This window comes from Helianthus annuus, chromosome 9 (genome assembly GCF_002127325.2).
Source record: "Helianthus annuus cultivar XRQ/B chromosome 9, HanXRQr2.0-SUNRISE, whole genome shotgun sequence".
NCBI classification, from domain to species: Eukaryota; Viridiplantae; Streptophyta; class Magnoliopsida; order Asterales; family Asteraceae; genus Helianthus; species Helianthus annuus.
The window spans coordinates 27136308-27153792 of record NC_035441.2 but is presented as its reverse complement, the minus strand read 5'-3'; the positions used below and the strand labels follow the sequence as shown (position 1 = coordinate 27153792).

Sequence of the window (17485 nt, the reverse complement as noted above, 5' to 3'; positions counted from 1 at the left end):
GGCTTTCATGCCAGGCCACCAGTAGGTGGTCCTTAAGTCGTGGTACATCTTATCTGAACCAGGATGTACTGAGTAACGGGACTTATGGGCTTCGTCCATCACAAGTTCTCGTAGATCTCCGTAAAGTGGGACCCAAATGCGCCCTGCCACATAGTAGGCGCCGTCTTCTTTTTGCTCTAACTGTTGTCTCGATCCTCGCAGGGACTCAGCCCTGATGTTTTCCGGTTTCAAAGCTTCAATCTGAGCATTTCGGATCTGGGTAGGGAGACTAGACTGGATAGTAAGTTGTAATGCTCGCACGCGCCGTGGTATAGTATCCTTTCGGCTGAGGGCGTCTGCCACGACATTGGCCTTGCCCGGATGATACTTGATGGCGCATTCGTAATCATTCAGAAGTTCAACCCATCGACGTTGTCGCATGTTTAACTCCTTCTGCTTAAAGATATGCTCGAGACTCCTGTGATCGGTGTAAATGGTGCACTTGGTACCGTACAGGTAATGTCTCCATATCTTAAGCGCAAATATCACTGCTCCTAGCTCCAAGTCGTGTGTTGTGTAGTTCCTTTCATGTGTCTTAAGTTGTCGAGAGGCGTAAGCAATAACTTTCTCGCGTTGCATCAACACGCAACCGAGCCCATGAATAGACGCATCGCAGTAGACCACAAAGTCGTCAGTGCCTTCAGGTAACGAGAGAATAGGAGCACTGCAGAGGTTATCCTTAAGCCTCTGAAAAGCGGATTCCTGTGCTTCATTCCACTTGTAGGTGACGCCTTTCTGAGTGAGTGTAGTGAGGGGTTGTGCAATCTTTGAGAATCCCTGAATGAATCTGCGGTAGTAACCTGCCAATCCCAAGAATTGGCGGACTTCAGTCGGAGTCTTAGGGGTAGGCCAATTCTTTATAGAGTCGATCTTATCTGGGTCGACGTGGATTCCATCCTTGTTAACCACGTGCCCAAGGAAATGGACTTCTCGAAGCCAGAAGTCGCATTTCGAGAACTTGGCGTACAGTTGCTCATTGCGAAGGAGTTCGAGGATAAGGCGTAGGTGCTGTTCATGCTCTTCCTGACTTTTCGAGTAGATCAAGATGTCGTCTATAAACACGATCACAAATTTGTCGAGGTAGGGTTTGCATACCCGGTTCATGAGATCCATGAATACTGCAGGGGCGTTGGTCATTCCAAAGGGCATAACGAGGAATTCATAATGACCATAACGAGTTCTGAATGCGGTTTTGGAAATATCTTCATTACGGACCCTTAACTGATGGTAGCCTGATCGCAGGTCAATCTTGGAATAGTAGCTCGATCCTTGCAGTTGATCAAACAAATCGTCGATTCGCGGGAGAGGGTAACGATTCTTGATGGTAACCTTGTTCAACTCACGATAGTCTATACACATTCGGAACGTGCCATCCTTCTTCTTAACAAAGAGTACCGGTGCTCCCCAGGGTGACGAACTAGGACGGATAAATCCTTTATCCAAAAGTTCTTGTAGTTGCGTCGAGAGTTCCTTCAATTCTGCGGGGGCTAGTCGATAAGGCGCACGAGCTATAGGCGCTGCTCCGGGAGCTAGCTCGATTTGGAATTCGACCTGACGATGTGGAGGGAGTCCAGGTAATTCCTCAGGAAATACTTCGGGGTAGTCACGCACTACTGGAAAATCTTCAATCCTCTTTTCCTTTTCCTGCGTGTTGGTAACAAGTGCTAAGATAGCGGTGTGCCCTTTTCGTAAACACTTATGGGCCTTCAAGAACGAGATAATGCCGGAGACTTCTCCACTTTTGCCACCTTGTACAATGAGGGGTTTGCCAGAACGGCGAGGAATACGAACTGCTTTCTCTTGACAGAGGATCTCAGCGCGATGCTTGGATAACCAATCCATACCAATAACGACGTCGAAGCTTCCAAGAGTAACAGGGAAAAGATCGATACTAAATGTCTGACCAGACAACTCTAGTTTGCAACCCTTGACAACGTGTGAGGCCTCGATGTTTCTACCATTAGCTAACTCGACGAGGTGAGGAGAACTTAGTAACGAAAGCGGACGCTTAAGCTTCTTACTAATACGTAGAGATACATAACTAGCATCGGCACCGGAATCAAATAACACAGAAACATAACGATCATCGAGTAGGAACTTACCCGTCACAACATTGGGGTCATTCCTTGCTTCTCCAGCTCCAATCACAAAAGCTCTTCCTCTAGCACCATTCCCAGCATTGTTGTTCTGATTGTTGTTCCCAGCTCCCTGATTATTGTTGCGATTCTGGTTCAGCTCAGGACAATCCTTCTTAAAGTGCCCCTCAGCTCCACACTTAAAACATGCCCGGTTGTTTCCCTGCTGCTGTTGCTGTTGGGGTTGTTGCTGATTCTGTCTAGCTGGGAACTGACTTCGACAATCCTTGGCGTCGTGCCCCATCTTGTGGCATCGCTGACACTGGCCCTTGTTACATGCCCCATTGTGGTGCTTGTTACACTTGTTGCACTTAGGGTAGCTTCCCCGGTAGCCACCCTGTTGCTGAGTGCCTTTGTTGCTTTCAGTTTTCCTTTGCTGCGCTGGGGCCTGAGTGGGGTTAGCATCCTTGCTTTGACTTCCTTCCCACTTACGCTTGCTGTCACTAGAAGTTCCGACGGTAGCACTGATCCTTTTGGGCAACCGGCCCTCTTCCACGGCCTGATCAGTGAGTTTGTGAGCAAGTCGAACAATCGGCTGAATGGTAGTGTGGTTGGCTGTAGTGACATGGCTTCGAATCTCTGGAGCCAAACCTTTGATATACAGTTCGATCCTTCGGTACATTGGTCGTGACATGTTCGGGCAGAGAGCAGCATAGTCATTGGACAACTTGGTGTAGGTTTCAATCTCTGACCCAACCATCTTGAGCTCATAGTACTCGTTCTCAAGCTTGTGGATGTCATCCCGGTGACAGTATTCATCCTTAATCATATCCTTGAAATCCTCCCATGCCGTAGCATTTGCAGTCTCCAACCCAAACATCTGAATCTGCGCCTTCCACCAAGAAAGCGCGCTTCCTTCAAGCGTAGCAGTAGCAAATTTCACCCAATTTGCAGGGGGACATTCGCAGACTGCAAAAACAGCTTCGATTTTCTCAATCCAATGCAGAAGACCTATGGCACCCTCAGTGCCGTTGAAAGGGAGAGGCTTGCAATCCATGAAAGTTTTGAAAGTACACACTGGTGGTTGCGCAGGTGCATGCTGACCTATAGGGTGAGCTGCGAAAGCTGCAGCCACTGTGTTGAGCAGGTTAGTGAACTGAGCCTGCGTCATGTTAATGTTTCCTCTTCCGCGTCCACTCATTGTCTTCATAACCAGAAAACACAATATGAGTGTGATGTCGTAGTGTAGCGAGAATGAGATAGAAGAGAGAGGTGTATCTATCTAGTTTAGGCACACTAGTACGTATAGCATAACAGGAAACATAAAGTAAGCAACAAGTAAACACTGGTCCGAGCTATGAGGTCAAAAGTGTTGAGCCTTGCACTTGGAGTGTAGTGTCGTCGCGAGTCACGGGTTATAGTCTGGTTTCCTCCAAAAAGATTTTTCCCTTTTTTTTTAAAACCAAGTTCACTATAACCAATGGCTCTGATACCAATCTGTCACACCCCCAAAATCCACCTGCGGATAACACCCGCTTCGAGGGCGTGACCGACCAGGATCCAGCCACCAATTATACCGAATACTTAAGTTGATAACAAAAGTAATACTTACTATTCATAAGCTTAGTAAATATTAAGTTCAGAGTTTAAAGTTTTAAGTTCCAAAATAGCAACAAGTAGCGGAAGCATAAGTACGGTAGTTTAAAACAAAGTTCATGATTCAAAATAAGGTAACACCCAACACAAGGGTGAACAGACACTACACGTTCCCAAGCTGCAAGCTCCTTCGTCACTGGTTACCTGCAAAGCATGCAGTAAGGGGTCAACAATAATGCTGAGTGAGTCCACTAGTTGCCCAGTTTTAATTACCAAAAACTTTGTTTCACCGGTTAATTTATCCGTTTATACATGCCCTGGGGAGCTACCCCAAAAGTTAGCGACTAAACTGTTTTTCCAATACCGAACACTAGGTAACCGTTGCGTATCCGCAGGATGCCCCGATGTCAATGTTCTATCATCATTGACGGATTTCTGAGTACATTAGTTCACGACCGTCCCAAACCAGGGCACGGTGTGAGGCTGGTAAACACCTAAATAGCGCTATCAACTAATAACCCGTTCGCCTAACCCGGCGACTAATCGGTATTTGTAGTAGGGACTTGAGTGATAGAGTTTCGTTTAGTGCCGTTAGTTGCAATCCGTATAAACAGTAATTAACCAAAAGGTTTCCCAATACCCGGGAAGGAAAAGTAAGTTTTGTTCCCAATAACTAGGGAAGATATGTAAATGGTATCCCCTTTTACCAGGGGATAGGGTTGTTAGTCTCGTGTCCCAAACCACCGGGACGCATGCTTTTAAGTTGTGAACTCACCTTGGGTTGCTCGGTAGGTTTAGGTTACTTGTCAATCACGTTGGTCACCACGTCCTAACATGGTTACCGGTATAGGTCAGGTTCGGTGTACAAGTAATCACGTAAGAACATATACAGGCACGTAACATTCATACAAGTAATAGTCATGGGGTTATTGGGCCGGCCCTAACAGTAACACAGTCAAACAGAACACAGCAACACATAGTCCATTTAACAGATAGCCCAAGTTAACACAGAATGGCCCAATTAACTAAAATGGACAGCCCACTCGCAACCAGCTGGTCTCGAGTCGCAACCAGGAGATTTCGGCTTGTCACGCTGTGGTTGCGAGTCGCAACCGTGGTCTCGAGTTGTCACGTGTTGGTTGCGAGTCGCAACCGTCGTAGTCTCGAGTCGTAATCACGTGGTTTCGACTTGTCATGCGTTGGTTGCGAGTCGCAACGGTGTGGTTTCGAGTCGGAATGCTGTCGTTGCGAGTCGTAATCTGTCACTTTCATATACACGTGATGATGCAGAACCATCAGTCCAAATTGTACATATGAAATCAGACCCAGATTAGGAAACTACCAATAAGGTTTCTACAAACACTTTTCCTCATTTGACCATTAAACCATATAGATCAAACTTTGCTATTTTTAAATCTTCAAACCATCTTTAACTAGTTCATCAAATGTTCATAGTTTCTAGGGTTTTCATGTTAACATAAACACACATTTATGAGCCAAAAATCACATATTTTTAACAAGATCATGATGCACAAACAAGAAAACATACATTTTATAATCTTGAACATAGTTTTGGTTGGCATAATCATTCCTAAATCACTATACTTTAGCCATCTTTAAACATGTTATATGAGGGTTTTCACATATGACCAAACTTCACAAATCCTCCTAAAAATCATGCAAAATACTACTAACCAAACATTTTTCTAGTTCATATACATATCATTCAAGCAAGAATACAAGGCATTTCTAGTTCATAATATTTCACAAATCTTATACACCAAGAAGATAACACTAACCGGTTATGAAAGGAGGGCCGAAAACAAAGAGGAAGAGAACCGAGAAGATGGAGTATACGAGTGATGGTCTTGACCGAGTCCTTGTCCGAAATCCTTGCTTGAACCGAAAGAGGAAGAAGAGTGGTGTTGTTGTTGAAGGTTACTAGTTGAGAGAGAATAGAAGTGTTGTGGGTTTGTGTGTTGTAACAAATGAGGGAAAGTGAGGAGAAGGTGGGATATATATACATGGGGTGTTTCGGGTTGGGCTTGGGGGTTTCGACCCAAACCGGTTACGGCCCAAAGGCCCACTCGCAACCGAGTGACCCACTCGCAACCGAGTGGTTGCGAGTCGTGGTCTCGGGTCGTGGTTTCGGCTCTCATAAATATATCTATACTACATACATACATCACATATCATGCACAAAATCACGTTTCCATTTAATAATATTTATATACACACAAAATATTACAAGGTGATCGTTCGGAAAAACCTCGAGTGTCACAATCTAACATTGGGTTATACGGTACGTAATTTCATTAAGTTTTCCTTAAACTTTATATTTAGCATGTACTTCTTTGTTAATAATATAACCTACATAGTCAACATTCAATTTGTTATGTTTCATATTAAGTAGATGATTGAAGAATCTTTTGTCCAACAATGTTTTGGAGACGATGGAATGGCTGGGTCATATGAGGTTAATTATAAGGGTTCTCCGTGGACGGTGTCAACAAGTAAGGTTAATTCAAACTATGTTTTCTCAGAAGGTTGGACTCAACTTTGCAACGATCTTGGCGTTCAAGAAGATGATTTATTGGTTTTTGAAAAAATTAATGATGTTATGTTTGGTTTAACGGTGTATCGAGACGAGGTTGAGATAAGGTTGAGCAAGAAGGTTGAATCTGATGATGATGATGATGATGATGATGTAATTCAGATATCCAGGGCTGATTACGATAAAGCGCTTTTGGGGGTTCGAATCTATTAGGCATTATACTTTGTATTCATTTATATTCTTCTATTAATTTTTTTTTAATATGATTTTTTCAGGACATAGAGGTAGATGATAACCAGCCCACATCTGTTAAAAGTACACCAGTAACATTCCCGACAAGTACACCGAAGAAGGTTCATGTTAAAGAGACGTTGAAAGTAGGTGATGGCTTACATTTCACGACAACACAAGATGTAAGTTCACATACTCTATTATATTGTTATATTAATTTATTTATGACAATTGCCTATTACAAAACTAATTATTTGAATTCAACCTACAATTAACACATACGAACATTACTACTGATACTAAACCAATGGTTGCATTTATATTATTACTTTTATACTTTGTTTGTTTGTTTCTTTGTACAAATACATAGTTTAAATAACTTACCATGCCAGTAACACCATGGAATAGTTTCAAATAGCATAATAGTTGTATTCGAGTTTTTTGGAACTTCATTGTTTATTTCTTTGGTTTATAAGTCAAATATTTATTAAATAAACATGACAATGTACAATTAATTTAACAACTTTATTACGTCTGAAAAATAACCTCGAACTTTATTAGATCAATTAGAAGGTGTGTCTTGGATGTATATTTTCCTTTTTTTTTTGTTTTAATATTAGTACAGTTTTTACATGTAATTTGATGCTGACAGATTTTGGCTTTAAATTATAAAAACATAAATGAATGAAATAAATTTCATGTTCTCACTATATTATTTCATATCAGGTCAAAGGAAAGGGAAAAGGTAAACTTTCTGTCAACCGATCCGTCAAACTTGATAATTTCAACCAACAATGCAAAGGCCGAAAACGTTATACAACATCTGATCAAACTGTCAAGGTATTAAATAAATAATGTATTTTATATTAACTGTACTAATATCCGTTTGTATTTTACATTATTTTCCTTATAAAAGGCAAAGAAATGTTTAACTGTTGATAAAAATGTGTAGCATCCAAAGAAGGGTTCAACGAAGGCAACCAAAGTTTCCCGTATCGGCATTCATCCAGAATATTTCGACTTTAGCCGTAAAGCTGAATATAGGCTGGTACTTTTTCTTTTATACCTGATCAACCAATAAAACTTTTATTATTGTTTATATTTGCTTATAGTTTTTATTCTTTCAACGCATATAGCGGCTTCCGGTGGAGGTTGTTAATAGAGCCGGCCTGTCTGATAGATTGCAACCTATATCTGTCCAGAACTTGAATGGTGATGTTGAACTTTATGACACAAAGACAGAGTTAAACCGTTGTACGTTACGTTATGCTTTGGATGGATGGAGGAAATTTATGGATGATAACCAGCTGCAGTTTGGACACATGTTGCATTTCACATTTGTAACTTCACAGAGGAAGATTGTGCTGAACGATGTAACTTCAATATAATCAAGACTGCTATAAAGTGTGTTTAAAACAGCCATGGTTTGGTTAGTTGTTTGTTAGTCTTTTGAATGGATTTTTTTTGTTGGTTGTGGTTATGAACATGAAAAATTTCCGTCGTTTCCCATGGTTCACTTTATTTATATCTTTTGTAATGATACTAATATGACTTATTTTGTAGTAGTTTTTAGATTTTGTTAGTGTTTTATATGTCTATTATAGTAATTAATTACAATCTTCATAGTTACACAGTTCATATCTTTTATTTATTTTGAAAGATGTTATAAATCTCAATTTCCTAAACAAAATTTTAATATATATGGCAATCAAATTCATTTATGGAAACATAATCATAACAATTTAAAAACTTCTAAAATTAACGTATTACATGAATATATTTCCATATTTTTATATTCTATCTCTATCCCTATATATTATTAAAGACTTCTTCCAATTTGTGATCAAAAATCCCCCTTTCATTTCGTATTGGATGATTCAATAAGAATTGATCAAAACACTCATTTTATCTTGATTATTTCAACCTCGGTATTCAACATTTCAACTCGGTTAGTTTGTTCAGTTTGTATCTTTGTCTATTGTTATTTAATAATTTAGAATCTTATTTGTATATGTAAGTATTTTTGTTAAATTGTTTATATGAATCTTTATTTACGATTGATTGATTAAATATTACTTAATACGTGTTTCAACATACCAACTATGTAATTTAACAATTCTTTTGCTAAATTCATAGCAATGCCTAAACGACCAAAAATTGTGTCCGTATCCAATGACGTTGATAAAGAAAACACTCAGCATGGTAAGTTATTTAAAGTTTTACAGTTTTTTTACCTTCTTAGTTCTTTGACTATATAGATAGAGATGTATATTTTTTTTATACGCAGTTCCCCGGAATGAAAACACATCCTCCGACATTGTTAACGGTATAGCACTAATTATTTTATTGTCCCTTTTTATTATTTTAGACCTTCTTATTAAGTTCACTATTACGCTATAATTTTTTATTAATTCTTCATTTTTTTTTTGTGTCTCTTAAAAGTTCGACGAGGCAGAAGACCTTTATCAAGCATAACGAATGGTATTATTTTATGTATATATTTTTTTTAACAAAATGAGAATTATTTGTTCCTTATCTACAACTAACTATTTTGATTTGTTATTGTTTGTTCATTATAAGTTTTTCATTTTGTCTACGATTTTATATTAGTTGTCCTCCCAATTGTTACTCGAGACGAGGCATCTCATAGAAGAAAATTAAGAAAATTAATCTTGGATAATAAGAAATCAAATGTGGGAACTACATCGTCATCCCTCAATATTGATTCCACTAATATTAATTCCACATCCACTCCTTGTGTTACATCTGATAACATAGTCAACAAAATTGGTTTTCACAATTTTGAATCCACTCCTGAGGTGACTAATAATGTTAATTCAAGTCTTTCAAGTATTGTAACAAGTAAGTATTTCTTTTTCTTAATCTTTTTATAATTGGGAATATGTTCTTATTGTTTTGCATCGATATTTTTAATATGCTTTTTTGTCAATTGTAGCAGGTAACAATATTTGTAGTACCAGCAATCGTACAACTACAAAAAACGTTATTGGGAATAATATTTCAACTGGCATCACATCAACCACCTGCACATCATCATTGAACCGTAATTTGAAAAGGCTATCATCTGGTAAACGTAAGTTGGTATCCAAACCACGTATTTCGTCTCCTATACCAATGATTGACTTGACCACAGATGAAACCGTAGTACGAGATCCTTATAAAGGTGTTTCTACAGGTTAGGTTTGTTGATAAGTAGTGCTACATATTGTATAACTAATAAGTCTTAAATACGTATATCTTATTATTGTAATGAATGTTGTATATATAACTATAATGTTGTCTGTTTTAACAGATTATTTGGATCACGGTGATCAAGTTATTACTTGTGAAGTTTGTTATGCAAAGTTATGGGACGCAGAGAAAGGAAGCGGAAAAAAAGAGGGTGGCAAAATATGTCATATGTTATGTTGTGGTTATGCCAAAGTTGTCTTACCGGATTACAAAACCGCGACACCTTATTATAAAAGTCTATTCATGTCAAATGACAATGAAAGCAAGCACTTTTTGAAGAACATTCGACGTTACAATTCTATGTTCGCGTTTACCTCAATGGGTGGTAAGGTTGACCATACTGTGAATACTGGTAATGCTCCTTTTTGCTACAGAATAAGTGGTGAAAATTACCATTCTATTGGTAGTCTTGTGCCACCAAACGGAGGGAAGCCTAAATTTAGTCAGGTATACATATACGATACTGAAAATGAGTTGGCAAACAGGCAATCAGTTTTTAGGTACCAGTCATGAACTTATTTTATTAATAACATTTATTTTAAGTGTATATTTACTTAATATATCAATTTGATGAAACAGGTATTCAGACAATGCTTCCTCATCATCCGCTTCAGATGAAACCGATAACAAGCTGATACAACAAATCAAAGCAATGTTTGATGCCGAAAATGTGCTTGTGAAAATTTATAGGATGGTTAGAGATTGCTTCCAACAAAATCCTAATACCACTTTAAAGCTTCGCCTTATTGGCAAAAGAGAACAAGATGGTCGGACTTATAACTTACCTACTTCCTCAGAGGTTGCTGCCCTTATTGTTGGAGATATCGATAACGCACTTGAGAAAAGAGATATCGTTGTCGAGACACAAACAGGTTCATTAAAAAGAATAAGTGAATTGCATCCATCCTATCTTGCACTTCAGTATCCCATTTTGTTCCCATATGGAGACGACGGTTACAGAATTGACATACCACATAGGGGTGTCATTGATGTTACTAACAAGAAACGTCCGAATTGTACAATGAGAGAGTTTTTTGCGTATCGTGTACAAGATCGTAGTAACCAGTTTTCATTGATTCTAAATTCTCGACGGTTATTCCAACAGTTTTTGGTTGATGCTTATACGATGATTGAGAGCGAGCGACTTAACTTTATAAGATTTCAGCAACAAGATCTCAGGTTTGATACATATGAGAATATCCGGAAACTAAGATATAACGGCCAACAAGATTTGTCTAAGGTTGGAAAACGTATTTTCCTTCCATCTTCCTTTACAGGCGGGTCACGATATATGATGCAAAACTATCTTGACGCAATGGCAATTTGTAAATGGTATGGTTATCCAGACTTTTTTATAACCATTACCTGCAATCCCAAATGGCCGGAGGTTCAAAGGTTTCTTAAGGACACAAATCTTAATCCGGAGGATAGGCCTGATATTTTATCTCGAATTTTTAAAATAAAGCTGGATGCAATTTGTAAAGATTTGAAAGACCGTGATTTGTTTGGAAAAGCTTCCGCTGGTATGTTTATAAATTTACTTTTTTAAAATAAACTTAATTACATTTACAACGTTTTTATTTTTTTTTTTGTAGTTGTTTACACTATTGAGTTTCAGAAGCGAGGATTGCCTCATGCACATATGTGCTTATTCATGGAGAATGATTACAAACTTCCAACTGTAGACCATGTTGATCAGTTTATTTCTGCAGAAATCCCTGATTTAAACGAAGACCCTGAACTATATACGCTTGTGAAAGACCATATGATTCACGGTCCATGTGGTAATGCTAGAATGAGCTCTCCATGTATGGTTGATAGAAAATGTTCAAAAGGTTTTCCCAAGAAATTTCAAGATCACTCAACCTTGGATTCTAACGGATTTCCCTTATACAGAAGAAGAGATGACGGTTCCTTCGTTTTAAAAAATAAAATTCAGTTAGACAACAGAAGTGTTGTACCTTATAACAAAAAGCTTTTGAAAAGATATCAGGCGCATATAAACGTTGAATGGTGCAACCAAGCGGCGTCAATAAAGTATTTGTTCAAGTATATTAATAAAGGTCCTGATAGAGCAACAGTTGCTGTGGTTCCGAGCAACAATGAAAACGAACAACCAGAAAATGATGAAATTAAAGAGTATTATGACTGTAGGTATATATCTGCGTGTGAAGCGTCTTGGAGGATTTTTTCTAATGAAGTTAATTATAGGAGTCCTTCTGTTATGCGTCTTCCTTTCCATCTTCCTGGACAACAAACAGTTTGTTTCGGTCCTGATGAAGATATTAATCAAGTGCTTAACAAACCATCTGTGAACTCATCAATGTTTTTAGCTTGGATGCAACGTAATCAAGATCCTAACGACCATGTTGCACGTACACTAACATATGTACAGTTTCCGCGTTTTTATGTTTGGAAGCTTGACAAGCGTATATGGGTTCCGAGAATAAAAGGAAAAACAATTGGAAGAATTCATTCCGTTTCTCCTTCTACCGGTGAAGCGTACTATTTAAGAATTCTTCTTAACAAAGTTAAAGGACCAACATCGTTTGATGATATTAAAACAGTTAATGGTCGAGTGTACGATACTTTTAGAGATTCTTGCTATGCGCTTGGTTTGTTGGATGACGACTCTGAGTATATTGAGGCCATCAAAGAAGCAAATATATCAGGTAGTGCAGGTTATATTCGCAATTTATTTGCCACCATGTTACTGTCAAGCACATTATCTAGACCTGAAGTTGTATGGGAAAGCACATGGAAGTATATGACAGATGATTTTCTGTACAGATTCTCAAAGTATCATCGTGTTTCAGGTAAAATTATAAATTTCATATTATTGTTTTTTGACAGTTACAAAAGAATTTACCATTAAATTGATATGTGGTTTTGATTTTTCACAGGTTTATCAATTCCTGATGAGCAACTAAAGAACTACGTTTTATGCGAAATAGAGAAGTTTTTAACTCGGAATAATTCATCGCTTCGGAGATTTTTATCAATGCCTTACCCGGATACTTCATCTTTAGATAACTTTCGCTGCCGATTGATTAACGAAGAGCTTGCTTATGACAGAACTGAGTTACAAAATGTTTATCAAGGTCAGGTGAATTTGTTAACGGATGAACAACGTGCAGTATATGAAGAAATTATGAACGCATTTCATGGAGACAATGGCGGAGTATTTTTTGTTTACGGTTATGGCGGGACCGGTAAAACGTTTTTATGGAAAACATTATCTGCTGCAATTAGGTCAAAAGGTCAGATTGTATTAAACGTTGCATCTAGCGGAATTGCATCATTGCTGTTGGAGGGAGGAAGAACGGCTCATTCTAGGTTTCATATACCTTTGAATCTTAATGAGGATTCCGTTTGTCATATAAAACCAGACGATGATGTAGCTAAATTACTACAGCAGACCAAACTCATTATATGGGATGAAGCTCCTATGGTTCATAAACATGCATTTGAGGCTTTGGATAGAACTATGCATGACATTTTCAATATATCTAATCCATCCAGGTCTGATGTTTTATTTGGAGGGAAGGTGATTGTATTTGGTGGTGATTTTAGGCAAATACTACCTGTTGTTCCAAACGGTGGACGTCAAGAAATTGTGAATGCGTCATTATGTTCTTCTTATCTGTGGAGTAAGTGTAAGTTGTTGACGTTATCTAGAAACATGAGGTTAACTGTTGGAAGACCATCATCTGAAGTTGAAGAGATTAGTAATTTTGCAAAATGGTTGTTGGACGTTGGCGAGGGAAATGTTGGTGATTCCAATGATGGAGAAGCAATAATTGAAATACCACCTGAGCTTTTAATTGATAGCATATCTGATCCAATTTCTAGCCTGATTGATTTTGTTTATCCGTCAATCTTGGATAATTACAATGATCCTAATTACTTTAGTACAAGAGCTATACTTGCGCCTAAGAATGAGGTTGTTCACGAGATTAACGACAGATTGTTGGCAGTTTTCCCTGGTGAAGAAAAAGAGTATCTTAGTTCTGACAGTCTATGCCCTACTGAAGATGGCAATGTTGATCACCAAAATATATATTCTCCTGACGTGCTCAATGGTCTCAAAGTGTCTGGTTTACCAAATCATAGGTTAGTCCTTAAAGTTGGCGTTCCAGTAATGTTGTTGCGAAATATTGACCAACGAAATGGTTTGTGTAACGGTACAAGGTTAAAGGTCACAAAACTTTACAGCCGTGTTATTGAAGCTGAGATAATTTCTGGTGGTAATATTGGTTCTCGGACATTCATACCTAGAATTAATTTGGTACCTTCGGACCGAAAGATTCCTTTTGCATTTCAAAGGAGGCAATTTCCAATAACTGTATGTTTTGCAATGACGATTAACAAAAGCCAGGGACAGTCGCTATCTAAGGTTGGGTTGTACCTAAGACAACCAGTTTTCACACATGGTCAATTGTACGTAGCTTTATCTAGGGTTACAAGACGAGATGGAATCAAGTTACTAATACTTGACAATGATGGCAGGCCTACAAATAAAACAACCAATGTCGTATATAAAGAGATATTCAATGGATTGTGACTTTTATATTTTTGTCCTTTTTTTTCTTTACGTTATTTGTATCATTTTTTATTATATGCGAAGAAACTTATAACGAAGTATTTACGCATTAAAGTATAGTCACATTCTTATGTAGTATTGAATCAACAGTTATTTATGGTATTAATATTGGTACATGATCTTTTATTCCAAGGATCCATATTTCTCCGTCCGACAAACTAATTACTTTCAAACTATATAATGTAACCGATTCAGATATAAACAACAATAACTTATTATGTTAATATATATACATACACATACTAATCAACTACCTTTTATAGATGATACCAACATTACTTACATTCCAAAATATGGTTTTTTTAAAGATATATAACTAATTGTCTTTAAGGTTAACCACTAGCTGCATGTCCATAATAAAAGTAAACACACCAACATAACCACTCATTACATGTCTAAAACAAAAGTAACCATAACATAAGTAGCAGAATACAGTCCTGAATTCGAGTACTCAAAATACCTTCTTCATTAGCTTAAACATTTACCTTTCAACCTGCATTAACTTGATCCACGTCTGATAAGATCAGCAGATTTCCTGTGCTTATGAATTTGAAATGCATTTTGTCACCCAGACGAAGCCCATTCTCTTTCATGAACATTGGCCAACCTTCGATTGCATACCTCACATCATCTCCGTTCTTTTGGCGCCTAACATTCATATCCACTGTTTTTCCCTTCATGTTCCTCACTTTTAACACGTGCACTTTGTTTTTTAATCCGCCAACTCTTACAACATTAGCAGGCAATCTCTGCATGAATATGATAATTAACAATTAAACCAGCCTTATGAATGTAATAGTATTACCGTTTATCAATTAGTGTTTAAAAAACATACCATTCTGTTACCTCCCTTTTGTGTAAATTCACAGTAACCATCTTTATCAACAGAATTCTTCCTTGCAACACGTTTTGGTGCAACATCTGATATCTCCAATTTACTGCCTGATATCTTTCTAATATCTTTTTCCTAATTATTACAGACACACATAATGTTTATAATAAAAAATGTAAGATATATTTTAATCTCTTTGAGTTCATCATAAAAAAATGTTGTTATACGTACCAACCGACTGCGTGTTCTTTTTCCAACTGTTGAAACGGTTTGCATTTCCACTTCTGTTCCGCATCTCTGCGCCTTACCTTCGTATGCCTTACAATATCCCTCAGTACGTTTTCCTTTGTTCTTTACCTGTTTACACAATTTCTTATTTTAGACATCAGTAACCAAGTAGTAAAAAATAAAATTCTTACATTTTTTGTTGGCAGTTTGTTTATCTCTTCTCTTATCACACTGGACGTTTCCCCCTTCGAGACTTCTTCTCCACCAACGTTCTTACTCCCCTCATCTTTGTAACCACTTTCATTCATCTATTTATCATACAATTATACTTATTAAAATCCCAAAAGCTAATTACAATTTATATTTATCTACATAAATGGATGCTTATTACCTCACACCTAAACAGATCAACTGAATCATCGTCTTCACATAATGTCTGTCATACAATAACATACGTAAGTAAGTCGGATTTTTTACTAAACTCTTATAATTTAGTTTAAAATACTTACAAAGTCAACGTTTTTGTAGTATGTGTCTTTAGGTATCTCCAGCACAGATTCATCAACACTTTCTTCTTTGACGTTCACATCTAACTCAACTCCTCTACGATATATCTTTATATCAAATGTTGCGTTGTCAGTTTTCGTGAACAACAGTAAATCATCCTCTTCTATTCCAAGATCATGAAATAACTTCGGACAACCTTTTGTAAGAACATAGTTATCATTAATTTTTTCCGTCTCAACTTTCCAACTATGACCTGCTGCATTTATGTTGTAACAGTCCTTCACTGGTTCGTACGAGAAACATTTTGTGACATAAGCTTCTGGAAGCACCTGAAAAGTAATTTAACAGTTTATTGATATATATTTATGTAAATCATCTATATTTCAAGTATGACAATATAAAAAATCATTAAGAAATAATAGTATACTTACTATTATCTTTAAAACGTTGTAACGATTGAATGTTACAAAAGATTCACCACTTATGTTTTCAACAAAGCAACTGATTTCCATACTTTTGTCCTCCATTGTCGTTAATCGCAATATCGTCCTCTTTGTCAATTCAAGATCTCTTACTAAATTACTCCATCCGTCTGTTATAACAGATTCCCCACTAACACTTCTTAAGGAAACTGGCCAACTTCCACGACTTTCATGAGTTATGATTATTTTTTTCCTTTGCCAATATACTCCGTATACATGTTTAACGAAATCAATTGGCAGTACCTGCGGATAAAGTTAGACTTTACATAATTCGTAATACAGGTTATATATATTATTTTTTAAGCTTTATACATACAATTTTTAACGAAGATGGCTCTTCTAAGATAGCAATGCATGAGGAACTCATTTTTTTAAACCTGCATTATACCAACATATTGTATAAACATTTAGTGTTGAACTTCAATTGATACATATATGTTCATATCAATAAGAAAATTATATTTTAAACAGATGTTCACAAACATTTTGCCGATTCAATTATTATCTACAATATACATATAAACAAGACTAAACAACTTTTCCTGATCATTACATTTATATAGATTATTATAAATAAATAAATGAGTCAATTATTTTTTACCAAAAAATATCATTTTATAGTGTTCAACATGAGTTAAATATAATCTTACTTTGAATACAATTCAACAAAAAAAATTATGGATCATAAATTTAAGATGATAATCATATCTATTCAATCATCCAAATCACACTATTAACTAACATTTTTTCTTCATAATAATATCACCAAAATCTATCAACCAAATCAAACTATTAACCGAAATTATATACATTCAAACACATGCAATACATATACTCTTTCTTAAACACAGATAACATACAGAACTTTCGAATTAATGAAAACCTAATTCTGATTTCACGTCTAATTCTTCAATAATCGATGGAAATAAACACAATTCTTGAGTTGTTTGTAATACCGTTGTTAATTTTAGTTTCTAAATGAAAGTAACCATGTTATTACAACTGATCGGAGATGAAGTCGGAACATACCTTTACCAATTTTTCGAATCGCCGGTGAAGTTTGTCTTGAACCATGTGAAGAAGGTG

General features: G+C 36.9%; 1 protein-coding gene across 1 annotated transcript; it reads left to right on the top strand.

Annotated features, from left to right (window-relative positions):
* The first annotated feature begins 6123 nt into the window (after positions 1–6123).
* Positions 6124–14311, top strand: LOC118481687. The gene is made up of 13 exons (XM_035976886.1): positions 6124–6462; positions 6540–6677; positions 7222–7335; positions 7448–7543; positions 7632–7868; positions 8493–8508; positions 8632–8697; positions 9106–9357; positions 9455–9691; positions 9809–10232; positions 10327–11270; positions 11343–12563; positions 12651–14311. Exons 1-13 carry the CDS (start codon positions 6124–6126, stop codon positions 14309–14311), a joined length of 5745 nt encoding a protein of 1914 aa, XP_035832779.1.
* The last annotated feature ends 3174 nt before the right edge of the window (positions 14312–17485 follow it).